Below are 21,686 nucleotides of genomic sequence, written 5' to 3'. Positions count from 1 at the left end.
CATAATGCATCTGGGCTCTATTAAACAGATTGACACTGATTATCATTTTTAAAAGACTAATAAATGTACTCCAGAGAAGGTGGGCACCTCTGTTAGTGATGCTTGAGTCCTATTTTATTGTTATTTGAAATAAGTTGAAAACATTAACCATCATTTTGCTTGGTTTCTCTTCTCTCTACCAAAAAAAAAACCAAAAAACTTAGCTCTGAGAAGCCAGATAGTAAAACAATAGCCTTTGATGGTTATTTTACTGTAATTCTTCTACCAAAAAAATAATTAGCCAAATGCTATACCTCTTAATTTGAAATAGACTTTTTTGAAGTGAATGTTTATCAACATGCAATAGTCACAGAATTTTAAAACCAAAAAGGATCCTAGAGATTTTCTTTGTGTTCATAATCTTGCTAAAATTCTTCACCAGACTTTCTATTCAGGTTAGCTATGTTTTTGAGATGTCTTCCAAATATGTTTAAGGGCCAACAAAATCTTTGCAGCTTTGAGGTGGCTCTGGGTGCCCTTTATATCAGACAGAAGCAGTGAGGTTGAAAAACACCATCTTTCTAAAAATTACATTTGTCTCATTTGAAGATTTCATTATACTCCAAGCCCATTTTGATGTAATCCCATCTAGTTTGATAGAAACCATCTTCCTAGAGTCATTTTTAATGGAGTTCCAGTGATATATCCCTAAACCAGCAAGTTCTTAACGACCCTGGAAAGTGACTGCTTGATTACACTTTAACGGTATTTGCAAATAAAATCACAAGTAATTAAGGGGAAATCTCCAGGCTTTTGAGCAAGTTTGATGCATGATAACTGCCTGATTCAGCTTCATCTAGAGTAATGCTGTGTAGGCAACAGCTACTGAGATCAATAGCAACGTAATGATAGTGGCAGAATTAAGTGAGTAACCTGAGAACTGTGCCTCAGAATGCATGCAGCTGCCACGAACCAGGGCCACACAGTGCACTCCGTGCTTCCGTCCTAAATGTTCATCAAAAGACGCCCTGCAGGAAAATGGAGTTAGATGCTCTTTATTGCTGATCGTGTCTCTTGCCACATTTATCAGGGAAATTGGATTAGCAGTTGGCAGCTGCAGGTAGACAAGATTCTGCAGTGATTAAATATGCAGCTTGGCTGCATTTGTTGTGACAGACCTTTAGTAAATTCTACTGTAAGCACCATCTGTCTAATTTGTATAAAGAAAACTTGGTGCTGTAAGCTACCGATAAAGAACTAAATCTGTTGCTTTATCATAAACAAAACTTTTGCACTAAATGCTTTTAAATGTAATTTATTAGGTTAAGGCTATTTTTCTATCACGATGAATAAATAATACATGCAAAAGTGCTTTCAGGTACTTCATTTTGCAAGTACTAGAGATAAAAACAGTTCTGTTTTGTTCTTCAATAAAGTATTTAGTATTCCAATCCACAGGAGGTGATGCTGTTAAAATATCTCTATGAAAATGCCGCAGGACTGCCAAATTCATTTAATTTGCAACCCTTACCAGGATTTTCTAACTCCCTATTTATAGATATTTTTCATATGCGGATTTCAGGATGAATGTAAACAGTGAGGACCTGTGTTGCCAAATTGAAAAATGGTTGCAAGGGGTAGAAATGCTGCATAACTCTTAAATTTATAGCTTTGTGTTCTTACTTAGTCCTAATAAAATTGAAGAGAACATTGAATTTTTTGTCTTGGGTTTTTGTCTTCACAGCAAAGGGAAAAAAGAAAGAAAATGCTGTGACAAATCCTGGCTCCGAAGCATTAGTTCGAAATATATGTTCCCCCCCCCCATAATTGTATCCATAGTAAAATATAGTCCAGTACTCCCTTGACTCATGCATCATTTTTGATTTGGTCATGACGTCATCGATTTTAAGGAAAATGAATGAAAACTTCTCAGAGGAAGAGGAGCAGTTAAATAGGAACCTGCTATCTTTAGTCCCTTCGTAAAAACTCCACAATGTTAAATTATTTAAAATCCTTGATTTTCAGCATGCGCACATTAAAAGTTTTCGCACTAAGTGCCAAATGTTGCAAACAGCACTTTAACAGAATGATTTTGCTTTGATCCCTGTAGCAGTTCCTGAATAATTTATCACAGGTTATTGCCTTAATTCTGGAGAGGGATAGAGCAATAAAGGCAGATGAAAACACTCCAGTTGAAACACCTTGGGGCCTGCTCATTCCTCTGACACGGCTCTTTTGTTGGAACTATTTAGAGGTTATTAAGATGTGTCTCCAGAATTAAGAGTATGCTGTAAGGATGAAGACAGCCATCTTAATTCTAAAGACAAAGCACAATGACCCTTCACCTTCTTTTTCTTTGTTGTTATTATATAGTAGAATTATGAGGATAATATTATAGCTGCCCCCAGTAGTGCCACTACAGTAAAGGGTCTGTCAGACTTTCCATTAGAAACCCTGTTTTGGGGGTCAGGGTGGAAGGAGCCGCGTTTCAGCCGTTTCCCAGCCCATTCGTCTCACGCTTGGTACACAGACAACTGTTCGCCATGCAGCCCGCTGAAGCACGGAGCGGCTTCTCCTGGAGCTACCCGCAGGGAATCCTTGGGATTACATACCCCAGACCTCCCCAGCTCCCCAAAACAGCCTCACTGAAAATATAGGGAGCCTCTCACTTTTCAGATCAATCAAGTGTTGACCAACGGCAGCTGTCCTGTAGGACAAAGGCAACTTTTGAAATAAACCCCTTTGTACTCTTTTAAATGAGATGGTGAATTGTGGCTCCTCCTTCCCTAAATTTCAATCAGACCGCCTCTTGTTCTCTGAGATCGTTCAGCAGCCTGGTTGAACTTCTGGGGAGCGGTTGTCCTGTCTAATACCAGAGCTGGCTATGTTTTGGCTACCAAGAAAGTACTCCTGTAGTGTTGTTTGAGTATCTGTATAGGTTGTTCCAGTACTCTTGCTGTCTTAAGATAAAAGAGGTTGTTTGAGCCGAAGCATCTGTTTCTTACATTAACACTGTATTTTCCTGTCCAGTTGTATCTACTGAAAAGATACATTTACTTGTTATGTTGTCATGTGCTTCCTCTGCTCTGTAGTAACATTTTCTAAAATTAAACCTTGATATAATTTCATAGATTCAGGTCACTTAGAGCACTTTTATTAACTTGGCATCTTTTAAGGAAGAAAAAGCTGTGATAGAATAGAATGTCAACCTTTTTGTGTAATGAAGATAGTAAGATATTTTAAGAGTCCCTTGCACTAAGCATGAAGAAAGTAAAACTCATGGTTCCTGTCGACTAATTTAGAGCTGAATGGTGGGTGCCTTACATACATGTGGAAACTTAATATTATTTGAAGAGTAGCCCGTAACCTCTAAGTGTACGTAAAAATATACCGAAAGCCCACTGTCACAGAAAGACTGCAGAGCTATAAATACTCAAAATAGAATTGTTCAAAGAAGCTGTCTTAGAAGACGTATTTTGTTCTTGAGGTTGTGAGAAACGTGGAAAGCTGCAGAAGAGGGGAACAAGTTCCAGGTGGTGAAAAAAGGTTACATAAAAGGCAAAATGGCTTTTTTAGAAAAATAGCAGGTCACATGAGAGAACTATAAGGTGTGAGCGGATTCTAGAATAAAAGGACTAGTGACATTACGAGAGGGAAAAGAATGAGTCATTTAAAGAAGCAGAAACAAATACAGGGTTTACCGATTCAGAAAATTCAGATTACCATCATTCTGTAAACCGTTAGACAGTTAGAAACTAAATATTTTATGAACAACTTCCAGTTATATGGAGTCACCTTTTGGGTACAGGGGTCGGGAGACAATCAGAAATTACAGATACTTCTGACAGATAAACTCTTCTTTGCTACTTTGAGGTGTTATTTAGCCATTAAGATGAGGCTTAGGATTCACTTCCCAGTGCTTGATGATAATTTAAATGCCTTCCTATTACAAGATTTTCGCTTATTACCAAAGTGTGAGGAAAACAAAAATCAGGTAAAAGGGAAAGTTCAGAGCCCATTTCCTGGCAGAATATTTCTACTGAAACAGTACCTTCAGAAATCACAGTTGCATATCTCAATTATCCCACCCCCTTGTTTTGCAATTATGTTTATTTGTGCTCTTTGTTCTGACATTCTAGCATCTGTTCGTGGGTTTTCTTTTTCTCTTCCCAAGCATCATCCTAAGGACAGCTTAATTAAGAGTCCAGAGTACAAGTCAGATCTCTTTTATTTAAGAGTCCAGGTGTTTTTTTTTTCTCCTGTCTCTGAAACTATATATTTATGGAACATACAGTACATGTCAGGCTCGTGTTAGACATTTTTTATGGAAGTTTATTAAATTGATTCCTCACAATGCCCCTGTGAAAGAGGCAATATTAGCCCCTTTTATAGATGAGAAAGCTGAGACTGGTAAATTGCCTTGCCTGAAGCCTTACAGTAAAGCAGCGGAGCTGGGATTCAGATTCAAGTCTTCTGATAACCAATACAGATCTCTTTCCTTACATCTTTTCCTTGCTTGGGGAGCGCGAGTGCCATTCTCGGTGTGTCATGGGAGCAATAGGTCACCTGGACAGTTTTACTTTGTCCTAAGTTACTAGAGATATTCTTTAGGGATCTTTAAATAAATGCCAGTGTGCTTCCAGGATAGACTCCAGATTGCATAGTGGGACTGATTCATGCAAGCCGATGTGGTTAAGATTTGCCATTATTAAATAATGTCTAGACCCTGTGCATTTTCTGTTCTGTGGAATTATCAATCCTCATCTCTTGGTTTTTTTTTTTTTTCTAATTTGGCATGATTTGGAAACAAAGTATATTAAGAATCTAAATGTTCCTAAACTACTGGAATTATGACTTAGCTCAATTTATAAGAAGCAGAGTAGAGTTGGTCAGCAGATTTGATGGTCTGTTTGTTTAAAAGGGTCTACGGTTTTCTATAGAAAGGGATCTGAGCGAGACATTTTAGCTAATGAATCAAAATCAGATATGTGGTCATTATTGCCTGATTATTACTCCATCTGCTCTGTGCTAACGTGAAAATCAATTACTGTGTCTCTTTCCCACTGACAGCGTATGTTGATCGGGCTGGCAAGAGATCTTCGAGGGATTGCCTTTGCACTGAACACAAAGACCAGCTACACCATGCTGTTTGACTGGATGTATCCTTATTACACTGTGACAATACCAGCTCTGTGCACAGAGGGATGCCAGGCCCCTCGCTTTCGTTTAATAGTATGGCACAGTAGGGAAGAGGAAACAAAGCTAAATGAACTAATGTGTAATCAGCTAAAAATTACAGCACAGTGGCAGCAGTGCAGATAACTGAGCACAGCATTTGGAGCCCCAGCTCAGAGAGGTCACTTTTTGGTGCCATTAAATATTGACAACTTAAAAATCACGTTCCCAAATGATTGTTTATGTAGGGATTGCAGGGATAATCAGGCTAACGTCTTTAACTCAGGATCAATGAATCTTACCATTTGGCATTTTCGAGGAGATTTGAATTTCTGTTCCATCTCAATTAGCAGGGCTGATCAGGCTACTGTGCCTCTTTGAGGCTCAATTCATCATGCTACAGCTTTTCACCATCGTGAAAATATTAATGGAGATGAAAAAGGGGGAAATAAATGGTCAGGAGTTTTCATTTAGTATAAATTCTGAATTTACCTTTGCCAAGGCTTAGTACAGATAGCAACATAAATAAACAAAGAAACAAACATCCCTGGCAGAAATGCCTCATCATGTAAGAGTGAGACAAACATGGACTCTGGTATCAGAGTAGGATTGAAATCCAGCTCTCCACCTTGGCAAGTTATTTCTCTTCTCTGAGTCGTGGTTTTCTCATCTAAAAAAAGAGACATCCAGTATCAGGGCTCACTGGGACCATTAAAATAGGTAACACACTTTGTGTAATGTCTGGAACATATTTGGGAGTCCTAAGTGGTTGCTATTAATATTGTTTTAGTAGTATTGTATGTATCCTCTTTGATCCTAACAGGAAGTGACAATTTATAAAGTCATGTAAGTGTAATATGTTTTCATGCCTTTATACATAAAACTATCAGAGCACTTGAGAAAAATTCTGTAGCCTTAAAGCAATTGTATGTTTTAAGTTACACTGTTTCTCAGTTGCTCTTTTCAAACCCTCCTTATCCAAATTGCAAAAGAAACTTCTTTTTTTTTTATTTATTATTTGAGAGAGAGAAAGGATCCCAAGCAGGCTCTGCATTATGAGTATGGAGCCTGACATAGGACTCGATCCCATGGCTGCAAGTTCATGACCTGAGCCCAGATCGAGTCGGACACTTAACTGAGCCACCCAGTCACCCACACTACAAAAGAAACTTCTTGAAAGCAATCTTTCACCACGGATCCCCAGTTAGGCCAAAAATATAGCTAACAGGGGATCTGGGCATGGTTTAGGGGGAACTCTATCCATTAAACAAAAACTTTTCTAACATTAATTGAATACCGACTTACATTTTTAGTTACTATTAAAACCTACTTCATCAGATATATGTGTTCATAGAAAGGTTAGAGGTAAGTGTTTTCCATGTCATTGAAGAACCATGTATGTCTTTATATCAGCATACCAAGTACATGTACAGAGGCTGTAGGTTTTAACACAGCAAGTCCTACAGTTGTTTTAACTGTGAAGAATAAACTGAGATTGCATATTACTTTTTTATTTATCTAAAAACAAACAGAAGCTTATAACGTGAAAACTTTCATTTATTTGAAAAAAATTGTAGAAGCCTAGTTTTGGCACTCTGGAATGCATGGTGATCTTGACAGCAAGCTGCAACTCTAGGATGTCCATCAGTTAACGTTTCCTGTGTCCCTCCTCAGCGGTCCCAACCAAGAGTCAAGTCCAGAACCTCTCCCCTCAGTGTCAAAGAATATAAATATCTGCCATAATCGATACCACCTAAAATTCATAGAACATAGTTAAGTCTTTGGTTAAGTCTGTTTTCCATGTATTTCCTCACTAAGCTCCTTCTTTTTGGCACCTGTCTGAAGTGAAACTTTTGTCCAGCAGATGGCAGACAATAGCAAATGGAAAGCCTTGGGACTTCATGTTTTGTTTTGAACTGGAAACTGTTGTCTCCTCCATGTGACCATAGATGTTGATGTTATTAGGGTCAGTGGCAGAGGGCGAAGTGTCAGTTATGCAGGGAGCTGTGTTAGATTGCCAAACAGGATGGCTTGGTACCGGCTTTGCTTATAATAATTGAGTTTCAGTAGCAAATCAGCTTCCTTGGGAAAAGGCCAAAGGCTTTTCATAATTGTATTGACAACAAAATGAATATGATAAATGGTGTTCATTCAGTTGAGACAAGATTTATAGTTTTCCTTTGGGCAAGGGATGAAGAGCAAATATTTATAATAATAGTAAAATTTGTTTAAAAGTTACATTATTTGATCATTCAAAAAGCTTTATTAAAATATTTTGAAATACTTTAAGCAGTTTCAGGTGATAAAGTACAGATTCTTTTCAAAGTATTCTAATAATGTAAAAATGAATAAGGATATGATAAAAAAAAAACATGGATATGAAAGTCATTTATTCTTCCTGAAATATTGATATGTCAAACCGTCAGTGATGATTCCTACATTACTGCCAGGGAAAGTTTATTTTTGCCTTTTATCCACATAAATGTGTGTTCTTTAATTTGTTATACAGTCCTTAGCATGCAGAAGAAATGTCCTACAAGAGCACATGTCATCTTAAAGTCAAAATGCATTTTATTTATGGTGATTATTTGATAAAGTGCTATTTTAGTGGTTAGCTCTTTAATTCAAAAACATTTCTGTAAACACTGACTGCATTAACTGCTACACGAACTGCATTGCTTATCACTGTCCTTCCAAAACTAAATTGCCTGAAACTACATAGCAAACATGTTGATAAATTGTTCTACTCCTGGAGAATTGAAGAATCCCTAATACACTTCTTTGCCCATATAGTGAGAACACAATATAAAAGCACCTTACCTTGTAGCGCATTTAGTCACCTTGTTTAGAGTCTTCCCAGATCATGCTTAGACTGAAGTATCAAAAATCCAGGCAGCAATTGGGGGCGAGAAAAAAAGGAATGCGTATGATGCTATTTCCTTCTGCTCAGTCCTTTCACTTGTCATAATCTGATCTCTGAATCCACTGTTTTTCAGTCAGGTAATTGAAATACTGAATAGGCATCAACACATTATACAAAGACAAGTCAAGACCATATGTAGATGTGTAGAAGAGCACAGACTTGAAAACAAAACAGTCTTGGATTCCAGTCCTGGTTTTGCCACTTAACCCGAGGCTCAAAAACAAACACAAAAACCTGTGGGCTCTTGGATAAGTTACTTAATGTATCAGAATCACAGTTTTCTCTTCCACAAAACAGAGCTAATCATACCTGTCTAACAAGTATAGCATAAGAAATGAGTGAATGGACATATATAACGGCCTAATCCAATGTCTGGCACAAAGTGGATACTCCACTAACTGTTGTTAGTGCTTTTCTCTAATATGAAATGAGACAAAGGAATCCCATTTGCTCACTTATTCAGCAAATTTGGCTAAGGACTGTGCTAGGTTTCATGAGGGATGTCGATTACTTAGACTCAAATCTTACCCCAAAATGAGCTTCTAATTAAATAGAACCTGCTAGATACATACAAAAATGACTGTAATAAAATATAGAAGGTGATAAGTGCCATACCAACAGATACAAATAGAGTGATTGCATTTAGCTGGGGAATCAGGAAGGTTTCTGTGAAAGTACAGATATTTCTCTGGATCTTACCAAATGCATAGGATTAGAGTATTGGAACTCTGAAATAAGAGGTTTTCGGTTGGCCTAAGCACAAGGTTTGGAAGGGGGTAGTGGAGAAGATGTTTTGTTGTAGATACCACTTATTTTGTGCTTGGAAATGCAGGTTGTCTGGGACCCTTGAATATCAGGCTAAGGAATTTAGACCCTATCCCATAGATAGCATGGAGCAGTTGTTGTGACTGCCTAACCAAATCAGAATTGTACCTCAAGAAGAAAATAATTGGCATTATGTTGGACAGACTGAAATAGGGAAGAAAGGAAACCTGAAAAAAAAATCACTGTTCGGCAAGCACACAGTGCTGTGTGCTAGGCCTGAGGAATGAGTAAAAGGATTGCTTCTCACAAGAACGAATAAAACGGATCACTCTTTAGAAGGTCACCATCTCGTAGATATGACATACAACTAATGAACAGTCAATGGGTTGTCACAAAGATGGCATGCAAAAGACCATATGAATACGTAAGACGAAGAGATTGGCTTTTGGGCAAAAAAAAAAACAAAAACAAAACGTCGGCTTCCCAGGGAAGTGAAAGTTGGGCGAGGTGTTGAAAAATAGACATTTGCTAGACAGGAGAGAAAGACTTCCAACAGCATTTGCTTTTGTGAAAAAAAAATACACCTGTTTCACATTCATGGAGTACCTTTAAAATAATCTCTCAACTGGCCGGCTGTTTCTGTTCTGGAACCACATCCTCATACCCCTATCTCTGAACGGTTTTAACAAAAACTCTTTTGTTGCCTTCTAGGATGTTACTGTGCTTTCCCTACTGTGAGATCCCAGAGGGAAAGAATTATGTGTTTTCCCATTTCTGTTTCCTTGGGGTCCAGTCATACTGACTGCTGGTTGTGTGGATGGATGGGTGGTCATCGTCAAGAAGGAAACCTCATGCTTTTCATTTTCTTATATTTGGCATCTGATAAGGCTATGTTATATTATTAACACTTCTGATCTTCCATTCATCTGATGTAGACGTTAGGAATTCATCGAGAAGGTTGGGTGAAAGTGGTTAGGTCTGTGCCTCTTCTACCTAAGGGCTCCCTCCCACTGTCTTCCTTCTTTCCATAAATAGGCAGTCCTCACAGGCCACTAGAAAATTAAACTCGTAGAGTGGGTTCTGATTCTCACCCTGTAATCTGAGTCTGGCACTCTCACTCTGAAGCCCTTTTAACCTCTCAGCTTGGTAGACCTCTACTCTGCTTTCCAGTAATCACTCATTTTCTCTGTGGCAGTCACCTCTGTCAGAAGCATATTAGAATTGGCACTACTCTCATTCCACACAGAAAAGGGAGCATCCCCTCATGTCCCGCGGCTTTCTCCCATAGCGAATGCAGTGTGCTCTGAAAAATATGATGGTTCTAATGCCTGTGAATGCCTTGCAAAGGAGCTTGTGTGTGCTTCTCATCCTCTTTGATTCTGAGATTTGGGTCTTGTCAGTTTCCTGGCTAGCCTTCCAGATGCTTTCCCACTAAAGATCACTGAGTCTGTGCTCAGGAGGTCTCCTGGTGGAATATTTTCTCACCTGTGCTTCTCTGGCATTGCTTTTGGTACTCAGAGAATCTCTGTTATGTGTCAGCCATGCAGACTTGAGAATGAATTCCCTAAGAATAAAAGCCTTGTCTTACTTATCTCTGGATCCCCGGCCCCTAGCACAGTAAATACCACATAGTGTCTATGATCTATCAAAAATAGCAGATTTTTTGCTACATAGAAAAAACAGTAAGTTATCTGACAATAGCCAAAACAGAGTTAATAATTAAGTTCATTGATTTCAGTTTTTTTCATTTTTATCCAACTGAAACCTTATATATACACACACACTTCCTTCTTATCTCCCTTCTCCGCTTCATTTCCCTTTGTAGTACTCTCTTAACATATTATGTATGTCTTTTATTTATTTTCTGTCTTTTCTTATTAGAATATAAAGTCCGTGAGGACAGGAATTTTTTAATGTTTGGCTCACTGGTGGCTCCAGAGAGTCTAAAACAATGAATAGACAGTTACAGAATAGGACTTCAGTAAATACTTCTTAGGTAAATTCTTTGTGTGTGTGTGTGTGTGTGTGTGTGTGTGTGTGTGTGTACACACACACACACACACACAAATGCAAAGCCTTAACAAAGGGAGACAAAAGTATTGCTTTGTGAAATTTTAGGGAGCTTGTGGTTCTTAAAGAATTGGAAGGCTTATTTTCGTTGAAAGTTACGTGAATTATTTCCTGGAGCTTCAAAGTGAAATGCACAGTTAAAAGGGAAGAAATAGGTAGTTCTAATCAAATATGCTCTACTTGATTTTTAGGTTGACAGGTTGACAGCAACAAATATTTATCGAAATCTGCTTTGTGCCAGGTCCATGCATACAAGTGCCTAGGTCCTGCCCTCAAAAAGTATTTAATAGGAGAGATTGAGTAGTTAGAAGGCACTGGCACACAGTACCACAGCTAGACAAAGGAAACACACCTAACCAAGTCTTGGGGGACGGGAAGGCCAGGGAGGCTTCTTGGACTAGTTGGCATCTATATTGAAATCTGAAGGACAGATAGCAATAGCAGGGGTATGATAGGGAAGCACAGTCTTTGCCCTTTAGAAACTCACTAATGGGGCAGGCAGATAACAAAAGCAATCAATCTTAATATAAGTTTGTTGTAAGAGATACGGGGTCAGAGTGCTCATTGAATGTAGATGAGGAAGAGATGGATTCCTTTTGACAAAACAAAGTTTCACCATCCCAGGGGAAGCGCAACTTGAACTAGGTGTTGAAAGACAGGAATGAGTTAGGCAGAAGAAGCCACGTGTAGAGGAATGGAGACGAGAGTTGGCAACCATGGATTTGCAGGGAATTGAGAGTGGCTGAACCATGGATGGGGCAGGAATACTGAAAGAGGAGTCTGAAGGTCCACAGGGACCATATCTTAAAGGGCCTTGTATGCCATCCTAAAGAATTTGAAATGTATTCTAAAGAGCAAGGAAGAAAATTGTGGTCTTTTCCACCATGGAGATCTCTACCCATACACACAGGAAAGGAACACCACTAAGTAATTCAGTTCTTTCAGCACTTTCATCTGAAACAAAAAGACAAGTATACTGGAAAACATCAGAAACAGAGAAACTTAGAAAATAGGAAAAGAAGAAATGAAGGAGTAGAATAGCAAGGTGCTTTGTGTGTGTGTGTGTGTGCTGCAGTTTAAGCTTCAATTTTATATTTATGTGTCCATTTAGCAAGGAGGAGGCCCCAGTTAAGGGTTAAAGGACCAGTGGAGGTGAGTCAGAGTTATCTAGGTTCTGGTGGTCTCAGCCGTTGACTTATCAGAGGCATACACTTCTTACTATTGAGGAAGATGTTTGAGAATTTCTCCTTGGGTATACATAGGACTACCTTTTAGCTGACCCTGAGTAGATTAAAAGTTACGCAAAGCTTTTCTTCAAGCTAACATCTCCAGTATTCCTTGGAGCTACAGTGGGACCAAGCAGAGCAAATCAGCAACTTAAAAAAACAAAAAGAGATAATTTCTAAGCTGGAAGATAGATAGATAGATAGATAGATAGATAGATAGATAGATAGATAGATAAGGATTATTATTACTATTTCCCTCTCCTTCTATGTATTTTTAAATTTTCACAAGAAATGACACTTTTTCTTAAGTTGTTTGATGCCCAAGAAACTGATATTAACAATTCAACTATGTTTTTATCCTCATTAAATTTATTTCCTTTCCTACAGTATGCAGCACATTTCTTTAAATGTGTTACTTATATGATACTTTAAAAGTGTCTTTTGTTTATAGAGTATACCAAGAACAAAAGAATATAATGTATGGGATATGTTACAAATCAGAGCACATCATTTTACAATCCCCAGCAAACATACAGCTGTGCAGGTTAGGGAGCAATTTATAAAATTCCCATTGCTTAGTAAACACAGAAGAAATGTAGATTCTCTTTTTGCTTTTGAGGTGCCGCTAATTTTCAGGAACAATATTTCTTTTGACCCTTAAGTTCTTTAACAGGCTTTATAAAAGGTACCCAACGTATCTTCCCATTCTTCAGAGGACTATCGAACGGTGGTACGGAGAGCCAGCATGCACAACTCCCATTCTGAAACTTATGGCAGAACTGATGCAAAACAGGTAAGAAGTGCAATGGGGGAGAAAAAAATCTGCTATCTGGCAGCAGTCTCTAGAGGTCAGATTTTCCTGTTTGGTATGTATATAGTCAAGGCTTAGCAAGAACTCAGGACCCAGAATTTTTAAGATAACTGGTGAAAGCAGTAGAATTAGAGACATAAGGTTGAGACCTTTTGGAAAAAGAATATAGTATATTTAGGTGTATAAGGGGACTAAGGGAACTGGAAAAAAATTGGAAGGTACTGCCACCGTTATTTAAAATATTCAAAGGCAAATGGAGGAAGGGCTCCTGTTTTAACTGTTTCATCGCTTAACTGCAATTCCATGTAATTTGAGAGCAGGGAAGTTTAGAGGTCTCTGAGTTGAGATGGTTCCTTCTTCAAGAAGGGAACTGAGTCCCAGAGCAGTTCATGGACACATAGTTTGTCTCAGGAGCCCCAGGGATTGTCCCTGCTTTGACAACTAAGTTATCCTTTTCCTCTTTGCCAAGATGCATGTATGTGGATGATTTATGCATTCAAAATTTTCGTTTAAATAGCAACTACAGTAAACAGGGGTGTATAGATCTTTTCAAATTAGTGTTTTCATTTGGGGGTGGAGGGGAAGTACCCAGTAGTGGAACTACTGGGTCATATGGTAGTTCCATTTTTAAGTTTTTAAGGACCCTCCATACTGCTTTCTACGGTGGCTGCACCGATTTGCATTCCCACCAACAGTGTGTTGGGGCTCCTTTTTCTCCACATTCATTAAAAAATTTTTAAGAGTGAAAAAAAAACAGCAACTACAACTTCTTAAAGATTGCCCAGTTGACCTTATAATTTGCACGGACCAGCAGAGATTGAAATACTCTGCGTGTAAATATTAACAAAGATGTAGCTAGAGGACAAAAGCTGCAAGAAGGTAATTGGTTTTACCTCTTTAAAATATGTCATTGTGAATATGGCTTAGCACCAAATTACCTGTCACTTAGCCATCGTGTTTCCTCAGTTCCTCTTGTGAACTATGTGTTGGAAGGGAGATACCCACACAGGGAAGGAGGATGGACTGTAGCTGTAATTTTATCTCTGGTGCTAGGTTTTTCACAGTAATAATTTAAAATTTATTAAATAAGAGGTGGAAAAAGACCTGGCAAATGAAGAAATGTATTACTCTTTTAAAAGCTGTTTTTTAAAACCATTCTCCTATGTACCTTAGATACTGTAGGAAGGGTGGCTATGTTTGTGTTTGATTAAATTATGGTTTTTCAACCAGATAATTGATATTGTATATTACTGATATAGCATTTAATACTAAGGGGGAAAGTTACTGCATTGTATATTGTCGAGTACTTTATACCTGCCATAAGCAAATGATTCGTATCTATCTAACACAGTTGTCCTTAGGAGTACCTAGTGAAAATCTGTGATCTCAGAAAACATGTTACCTTGTGTGTATTTCTCTAGAATCTAACGTGAAATATGTATGTACGTTTCTCTTTAGTCAATAATTGTATGCCAGCAATCAAAAGTTCACAATCTTTCTAGTAAGTTAGAACTGCACCTTATTCTGAAGCATTCTGAGAAAGCATGAAGACGCAACAATTCATCATTCCTGGCAGAAGGACTTTAGCAAGTGTCTTTGCTTTTTTGGTATTGCTTTGCTATGACCTATCTGCATATTTTTGGCTAGTCCTTTAAAAAGCATGCCATTATTTCTTGAAAGCACAGAGACCAGGCATATCAGAGCCAACTGAAACCAAACTGATGTTAAAAAGCAAGTATTATGTCAGGATGGCATATGTCAATCCTTTATCCTGTTCCTACTGTTCCCCTACCTGTCAGAAACCAGGGAAGCAGAATCATTCTTATTTAGAACTCCTAGGACTTGTTTCTCTTTATTTGAGCCATGTGCAATGGAAACTCTAGTCTGAATGTAATTTCATGTATTTGAAATATGCTTGAAGTATCAGATGATTAATTATACATATGAGCAGTATTAAAAAATACCTAGATCTCCTATCTGTCACTTTAGAATTTGTTTTAAAAATGTTTATCGGGCACGACAGGAGATCACAAATGTAAACCTCTATACAGGTATTTATATAAACTTACAGATACACACCCTGGAGTATTTTATTAGTATCTATCAGCCACTTTGCATGAAAAGAGAAGAGAGTAAGAAGTCTACGATTTGGGATGTCAGGATATTTTTTTGACAGATACAACTGAAATCTTTGAATCAGTCAGTGAATGAAATTAACTCTTCCTAACTGTCCTAGTATCTTTTACATATTTTATCGACACTTGTTTAATGGAGTGACATTTTTTAAAAGGGATCATTATACTGCTGCTACTTCTAATAAATGAAAATGCTAGGCACTTTAAATCTACATTTGGTTTCTTTATCTACACGTATAGTCTGGTTTTTTGCTGTATTTTTTAGATCCCAGCGTTTGAATTTTGACGTATCATCTCCTAATGGAATTCTTCTCTTCAGAGAAGCTAGTAAAATGATTTGCACTTATGGTGAGTATCTTTTTCCATATTTGTCTCTGCAATATAACTTTATCTCTTTGGGGGAAAGAAAGATGTTAGTTATTTTGTTCTTTTGAACCTTCCTATCTGTATGAATTTGTGAAGTAGGTAATAGTGCAGAAAGCCAGGTAGCTATCATATTGGCATCGGGAGAAGTAAGTAAGCAGCGTGCCTTTGACTGCAAATCATGCCTGACCAACTTGATGAATTTCTTTTGGATAAAACTGCAGTGTCAGTAGGCAAAGGGAATACAACTAGATAGAATATTGAAAAGTTGTAGCGTATTCAAAATTGCGAAAAGTTACATCAGGGAATTTGCTATCATGGATCAAGGAATGCTTAGACCAATATGTCACCAGCACTGAATTTTGGAAAAATATCCTGCTAAAGGGCAGTAAACATTTTATTACAGGGAACTTTTGGGCATTGCACTCTTAGAATCAGAGTTCTATGGTAAAGATAGTCCTATTCAATTATTGTCACAAAACTTGTTTCGCAGTTAGAATCGAGCCTTAGAACTACCATAAACCCTAATACTTGCCAATTCTGACAGCTTCATCAATGAAATTCTCAACTCACTGAGACCTTTATGTATCCTGGGGATGGGGGTAGGATGGATAAGAATCCTGTTCCAGTTTGCCGTGCACTGGCTGGCCTCTGCACAGTACTCTTCTTGAGAGATGGTTTCCTGTGTCCTCTTATTCTCTGTTTTCTTTTTTGCCTGTCGGCTCTTGCTTTTCCAAATCAGTAGCCAACTCTGAGTACATTCAGTCTCAAAAATTGCCCATGATTATCGTATTTCTTTTTGAGAACCTTCCAACAGATTTTACAAAATTTTGCAAAGCCTCTTTAAGACCGTGTGTATTTGTGCATATCTGTAGGAACAACCACTAGAAATGTATTACTTCTTTAAAAGTAAAAGCCTATTTAAAAACAAAAAAAAGGAGAAAAACAATTGTTTTAAATTGTTTTCACTTTCAAAACCCATTCTGGGACAGGAAGCTGTGTGCCTTGTAGGCCTCTGTTAAAAATGCATAGTTTTAATTGTGCGTTTGATTTTTAGAGTTTCAGATTCTAAGTGTGTGAAAACTACAGGAAGCACCTATTTGAGTCCGTAAACTTGCACTCTCCTATGTTCATCTGTACCAACAACTACATTGTCACCATTTTTGATCTGTTGAAAGTAGACACATTAGAATCATACAAAGTAGAAATGTTTTGCCTCTTAAAGGTAAAAATGAACCCCTTTTCAAATATTCTCAATGCAGTTTGCTTTACTTCCAGTGTATATCTAGTTCCTTCCATTGTCTTAGCATACAAAAATACCATGTCTAGACCATTTTCTAAAATGGTATCTTAGAGAAAGCATAGTTTTTGGAGATTAAAAGATCTGAGTACCAATCGTAGTACCAGCCCTTATCAACTCCATGACCCTCAGCCAAGACACTGTGTTTCTTTGTGCCTAGTTTTCTCACACACAAAATTAGGAATATTGACTCCCTACTGACCTACTTAGAATTCGAGATGGTTAGGTGAGCTACTCCAGGTAAAGGGCTTGGCACAGGGTATGACATGGAATAGACATTTAACCAACATGTGTCTCCTTAATCCAGAGCCATTCTCTTATACTCATAGAACCAGCCTTCTTTGGACAGGGGTTCACTGACCACATCACTTTTTTGTTCAGCTCCTGCTTGGACCACGCTGTCCTGCTTCCTTCTGCCTGTAATAAGTGCTTAGCTTCCATTTACTCACTTTATTTTTTTAATGTTTACTTATTTTTGAGAGGGAGCCAGAGCATGAGCAGGGGAAGGGCAGAGAGAGAGAAGGATACAGAGAATCCAAAGCGGATTCCAGGCTCCGAGCTGTCAGCACAGAGCCCAACGTAGGGCTCAAACTCACAAACCACAAGATCATGACCTGAGCCAAAGTCGGACACTCAACTGACTGAGCTACCCAGGCGCCCCCTATTTCCTCACTTTTTAAAAGAAAATAATATTTCTCATATGAAACAATGTATGTATATGTAAGAATTTCTTAGTAGTTGATAGAGCTTTAACTCTACACATGTTAGATTTCTGTTACCAATCACAGTTGTATTTTCCTTCTGCTTTTTCTCACTCCAGTTTCTTTCACTGTGTGTAATTTTTCCTTTGGGACTTAACTCACTATTGCGGTAGGACCGATCAGAGCAGTGATTTCTCTGCCAGTGTTACTGGACCCCTAGAGCAGAATGTATGTCCAGCCAAGTGACACCAAAAAGAATCTCAGAACAATGCCAAATCTGTAGGCTTCAAAAGCTACCTAGTCCTCTGTCCAGTTGTTTGACATAAGCAAAGAAAGGCATTGTAACAAAAGCTGAGGAAGTTAACTAAGTGAGGATCACATTGGAGGAAGAAGAAGAGGAGGAGACAGAGGTAGAGGAAGGGAAGGAAGACAAGAAACAAGATGAAGAAAAGAGAAAAGAAGAAAAGGAATAAAGAGGGAAAAAAAACCTTCAAAGCATTCTTGAGAAGGAAAGCTAGTAAGCTTTCTTACTCTAAAGAGAAACTAAGGGATTAAAGTAAGGTATTGCACCTTGGCTTGAAATAATAATAAGGTAGCTTTTATTTTTTAATCAGCTATTATGTGGCTATTCCTATACTAGACCATTTATCATACATTAGCCTATCAGATCCTCAAGGTAGTAGTGTTATCGACCACTCACTACTCATTTGGCCTTGGCTAAGTTGCTTAGCCTTTCTTGCTTCAGTTTCTTGTTAAACAGAGAAAAGAACACCTACTTCATAAGGTGGTTATGAGGATTCAGTTCAGTAGTGCATAGAAAGCTCTTAGACCAGTTAGCTTCTGTGATCACTATTATGAAGAAATTGAAGCTCATAGAGATTAAGAAACTTGCCAAATATTGCATAGCTAGTAAGTCGCTGAATTGGAATTTCATTCAAAGTCTATATAACTTCAAACGATAGTCTCTCCATATTCCTTATTGCCACTTGGGAGCTGCCACAGGAAGATTGTCCTTGAATATTTATGATGAAGCACTGTTCTTTAACGTATGGTGATTTCTGTCCTAAAACTTAAGGGAAATCAAAGGCTCAGTGGCAAAATGTCCTTCAACTTTGTCAGCAGTGACTTGGACACGTGCACTTTGCATAGAATAATAGAAACATGTTTATCACCCTTCCCTGATTCCCGTGCTGTCCCCCACCCCCCCATCAGCCAAACTGATTTGATCTGTCTTCACCCTCTGTAATGCCTTGTTGCCCCTTCTTTTACCTCTGGAGTCTTTAATATGCTCATGGAGGGTGATCATGTGGTCTGCCATCCAGGAGGTTGGAAGGTGAGGGAAAGATTGGGAGGGCACAGAAGAGCAGCAGTGTTTATTTTTTTGGTAAGCCAAGCAGAAGGGAAGGGAAGCCCTCGGAAGAAAGAGGCCAGAACATTCTGCGATCCCTTCTGTCCCCATCCCTCGCTGGGTTTCTTCTCTGCTCACCTCTCATGGGCAGTATTTGGGTAGTCAGTGATCGGGGCCATGTAGAGTGGGGAGGACTCTTTCCCACATGCACTGATTTGTTGCATATTTTGTGGAACACCTCTACCTCGCTGCTCAGTGAGACTGGCAGAAAAATAATACTTTTGATATGCTGTTTTATTTATCTACATTCTGTCATGATATACTTTGATGTAAGTTTTTAATTTTGCTTCAGCTCTCAGCTGCTCTCGCCGTTACAGCTCGGGGTCAGCAATGAGGTTAGCCACAGTAGCACAAAACAATTTCCTGTTTGTACAGCCCAGGTAACATTTGGATGAGGATTAAATTTTACCACATTTTCTACTAGCCCAAGCCTATTATTTCTAATGAGTTTTAAATTGCTTCAAGAACGTGTATTTCAAAACTTAGTGCTGTGATCCATTCAGCCTGAGCAACTTAATAAAGGAAATTTTTTTCTTGAATTTTTGGTTAAAATGTTGCATGCAGTGTAATAAATGTTATTACTTTGGAAACCTACTTCTCAGTTTTAAGAACTGGATGTTTTTTATGCTCAATTTCCATTTGTCTAATCTTTTCTTCCTTTAGCCCCTGGGTCCTGGTATCTTTAGTGACATCTATTGGTTGAAGAGTGCACAGAAGGGAGAAATTGTGATAATTTTCATAAGACTAGGCAAAGCAGAACTGCTTTTATTCCCTCCTTGGATACCTGATTTAAGAAAGTTCAGTGTGTGAAAATCTAAACTTTAAAAATGGATGGAACAGCCATGAGTATTCACTATATGTAAGAATTTACATCAGGGCTCTTTAAAGCAGTATGTGCTCCAGGTGCATTTAAGGTATGACTTAATCACATGCTTAAATTGGATTGGTAAAGCAATGTACAAGCCACTGTTATTTATCGTGACCTAGAAAACAGACCATGGTTTTCTAACTGGCTTTTGCAGAGCCCTGGAGATCTGAAAAGGACCATAGTGGGCCTCCAGATAGCAGGGAGGAGGACACCCTACTGCCACTTTGACCAGAACCACCCTGCTGTATAGTTGCACCAGATTTGTTTGTAAAAGCGAATCACTTTTTTGACCACTTGTGGGGTTTTTTGTAAAAGAGCTTGAAAATTACTGGCATGTGCTATTAGAAGCATTGTGAGAACGAAGGATTATGATTATATATTTATGTTTGATTACCAAAGAAAAGCTGAAGAACGCATTGGTCCTGAGATAACTAAAGTCTTAATAAATGTCTCCAGGAAATAACAGTTCTGGAAAACAAACTATCCAGGAACCATGTACGTGGCCTTAGATCTTACTGGAAACTTGGATGGGGACATAGAGTGTCAAAGTAGTATTAAAGTAAAGCTCATGATAGAATGACCGACACCTTGAGGATACCAGCACCAGGATCAGGTGGCTTACAAAAGCAAGACCTTGAGGAGCATGTTCCACAGTAGATCCACACATACCAGACATGCCCCCTTTTGCAAACAAGCAAATAATACTACATAAGCTATTAAATAAGGAAGAGTGATGTCCAACCAGTCGCTTAGGGTTCAGTGGAGTCTTTCATCCATGCAGCTAACAGTTACTGAGCATTTACTATGTGCCTGATATTGTGAGAGTTACAATGGATAGGATAAGAAATAAGACGCACAAAAAAGAATCTTACTGATTCTTCTCTTGAGGAACTTGAGTTCTTCAGGGGATTCAGTCAAGTAAATGAAGACTTATGATGCACTGCGCTCACTTTTATACTTGAGAAGCATACAGAGTGCTATGGTAGCCCAGAAGTTTCTAACTCAAACTGAGGAGTCAAACAAGGAAGAACTTTTTTTTAAGTTTATTTATTTTAAGAGAGAGAGAGAGAGAGAGAGAGAGAGAGAGAGAGAGAGAGCATGGGCAGGGGAGGGGCAGAGAAAGAGAGTGAATCCAATGCAGGCTCCTCACTGTCAGCATGGAGCCTGATGCAGAGCTCAAACTCACCAACCACGAGATCATGACCTGAGCCGAAACCAAGAGTCAATTGCTTTACCAACTGAGCCACCCAGGCATCCCAAGGGACAGTTTTTTAAAGGAATAGAATAGGGCCCAGAAGTTTGAAGAGGGCATTTCAAGCAGACAGTAGCTGCTTTTACAAAATTATATAAATATAAAAAGTAGCATGCTCTGTTAGCAAACTGCAGAATTTCAGAATTGCTATAGAGAATAGAAAGTGAAAATCCTGATTATCTCATCATTCAAAGATAACTGTCATTATCAGTTTAGTGTGTGCTTTAAGTGATTTTTAAGTTTATTTATTTAAGTAATCTCTACACCCAACGTAAGGCTTGAACTCAAAACCTCAAGATCAAGAGTCGTATGCTCTCTCGGATGAGCCAGCCAGGTGCCCTTACCATATCTTTTTAAATAGCTGCAAAGTATTACATTTTGTGGTCATATTATAATTTATTTAATCATTCACCTTTTGATAAATGTAATTTTTTTATACACATATAATTTTTCACCATTACATACTTTGTTTCAGTAAGCAACTTTGACATGCAGTTTCATGAGCTTCATTTGTTCAACAAATGTACCCTGGGAACAGCAGGCACTGTTATTGACTCTTTGGATACATCAGTGAGCAAAACTGAAAAAGGCATTATTTAGCATGTTAATAACTGGAATTTTAAAAAAAGAAAGAGAAATTCAGGAGAAGGAACAATAGAAGTACTAGGGATTGGGAAAGGTGTTGTAGTAACTTAAGTAAAGGTGACATT

The 21,686-nt window shown here is 38.3% G+C and overlaps 1 protein-coding gene across 1 annotated transcript in view; it reads left to right on the top strand.

Annotated features, from left to right (window-relative positions):
• Positions 1–21,686, top strand: part of RANBP17 (RAN binding protein 17) — a 322,388-nt gene that overhangs the window by 250,159 nt on the left and 50,543 nt on the right. The window contains exons 20-22 of the mRNA XM_047076735.1: positions 5,050–5,138; positions 12,824–12,931; positions 15,350–15,432. Of these exons, the coding sequence (XP_046932691.1) occupies positions 5,050–5,138; positions 12,824–12,931; positions 15,350–15,432 (280 nt within the window). The remainder of the gene's footprint in view (positions 1–5,049; positions 5,139–12,823; positions 12,932–15,349; positions 15,433–21,686) is intronic.

This window comes from Lynx rufus, unplaced genomic scaffold (genome assembly GCF_022079265.1).
Source record: "Lynx rufus isolate CCGP_SWC_20201006 ecotype Redwood Valley unplaced genomic scaffold, mLynRuf1.p SCAF_1, whole genome shotgun sequence".
NCBI lineage: Eukaryota > Metazoa > Chordata > Mammalia > Carnivora > Felidae > Lynx > Lynx rufus.
This window is presented reverse-complemented; position numbering and strand designations above follow the sequence as displayed.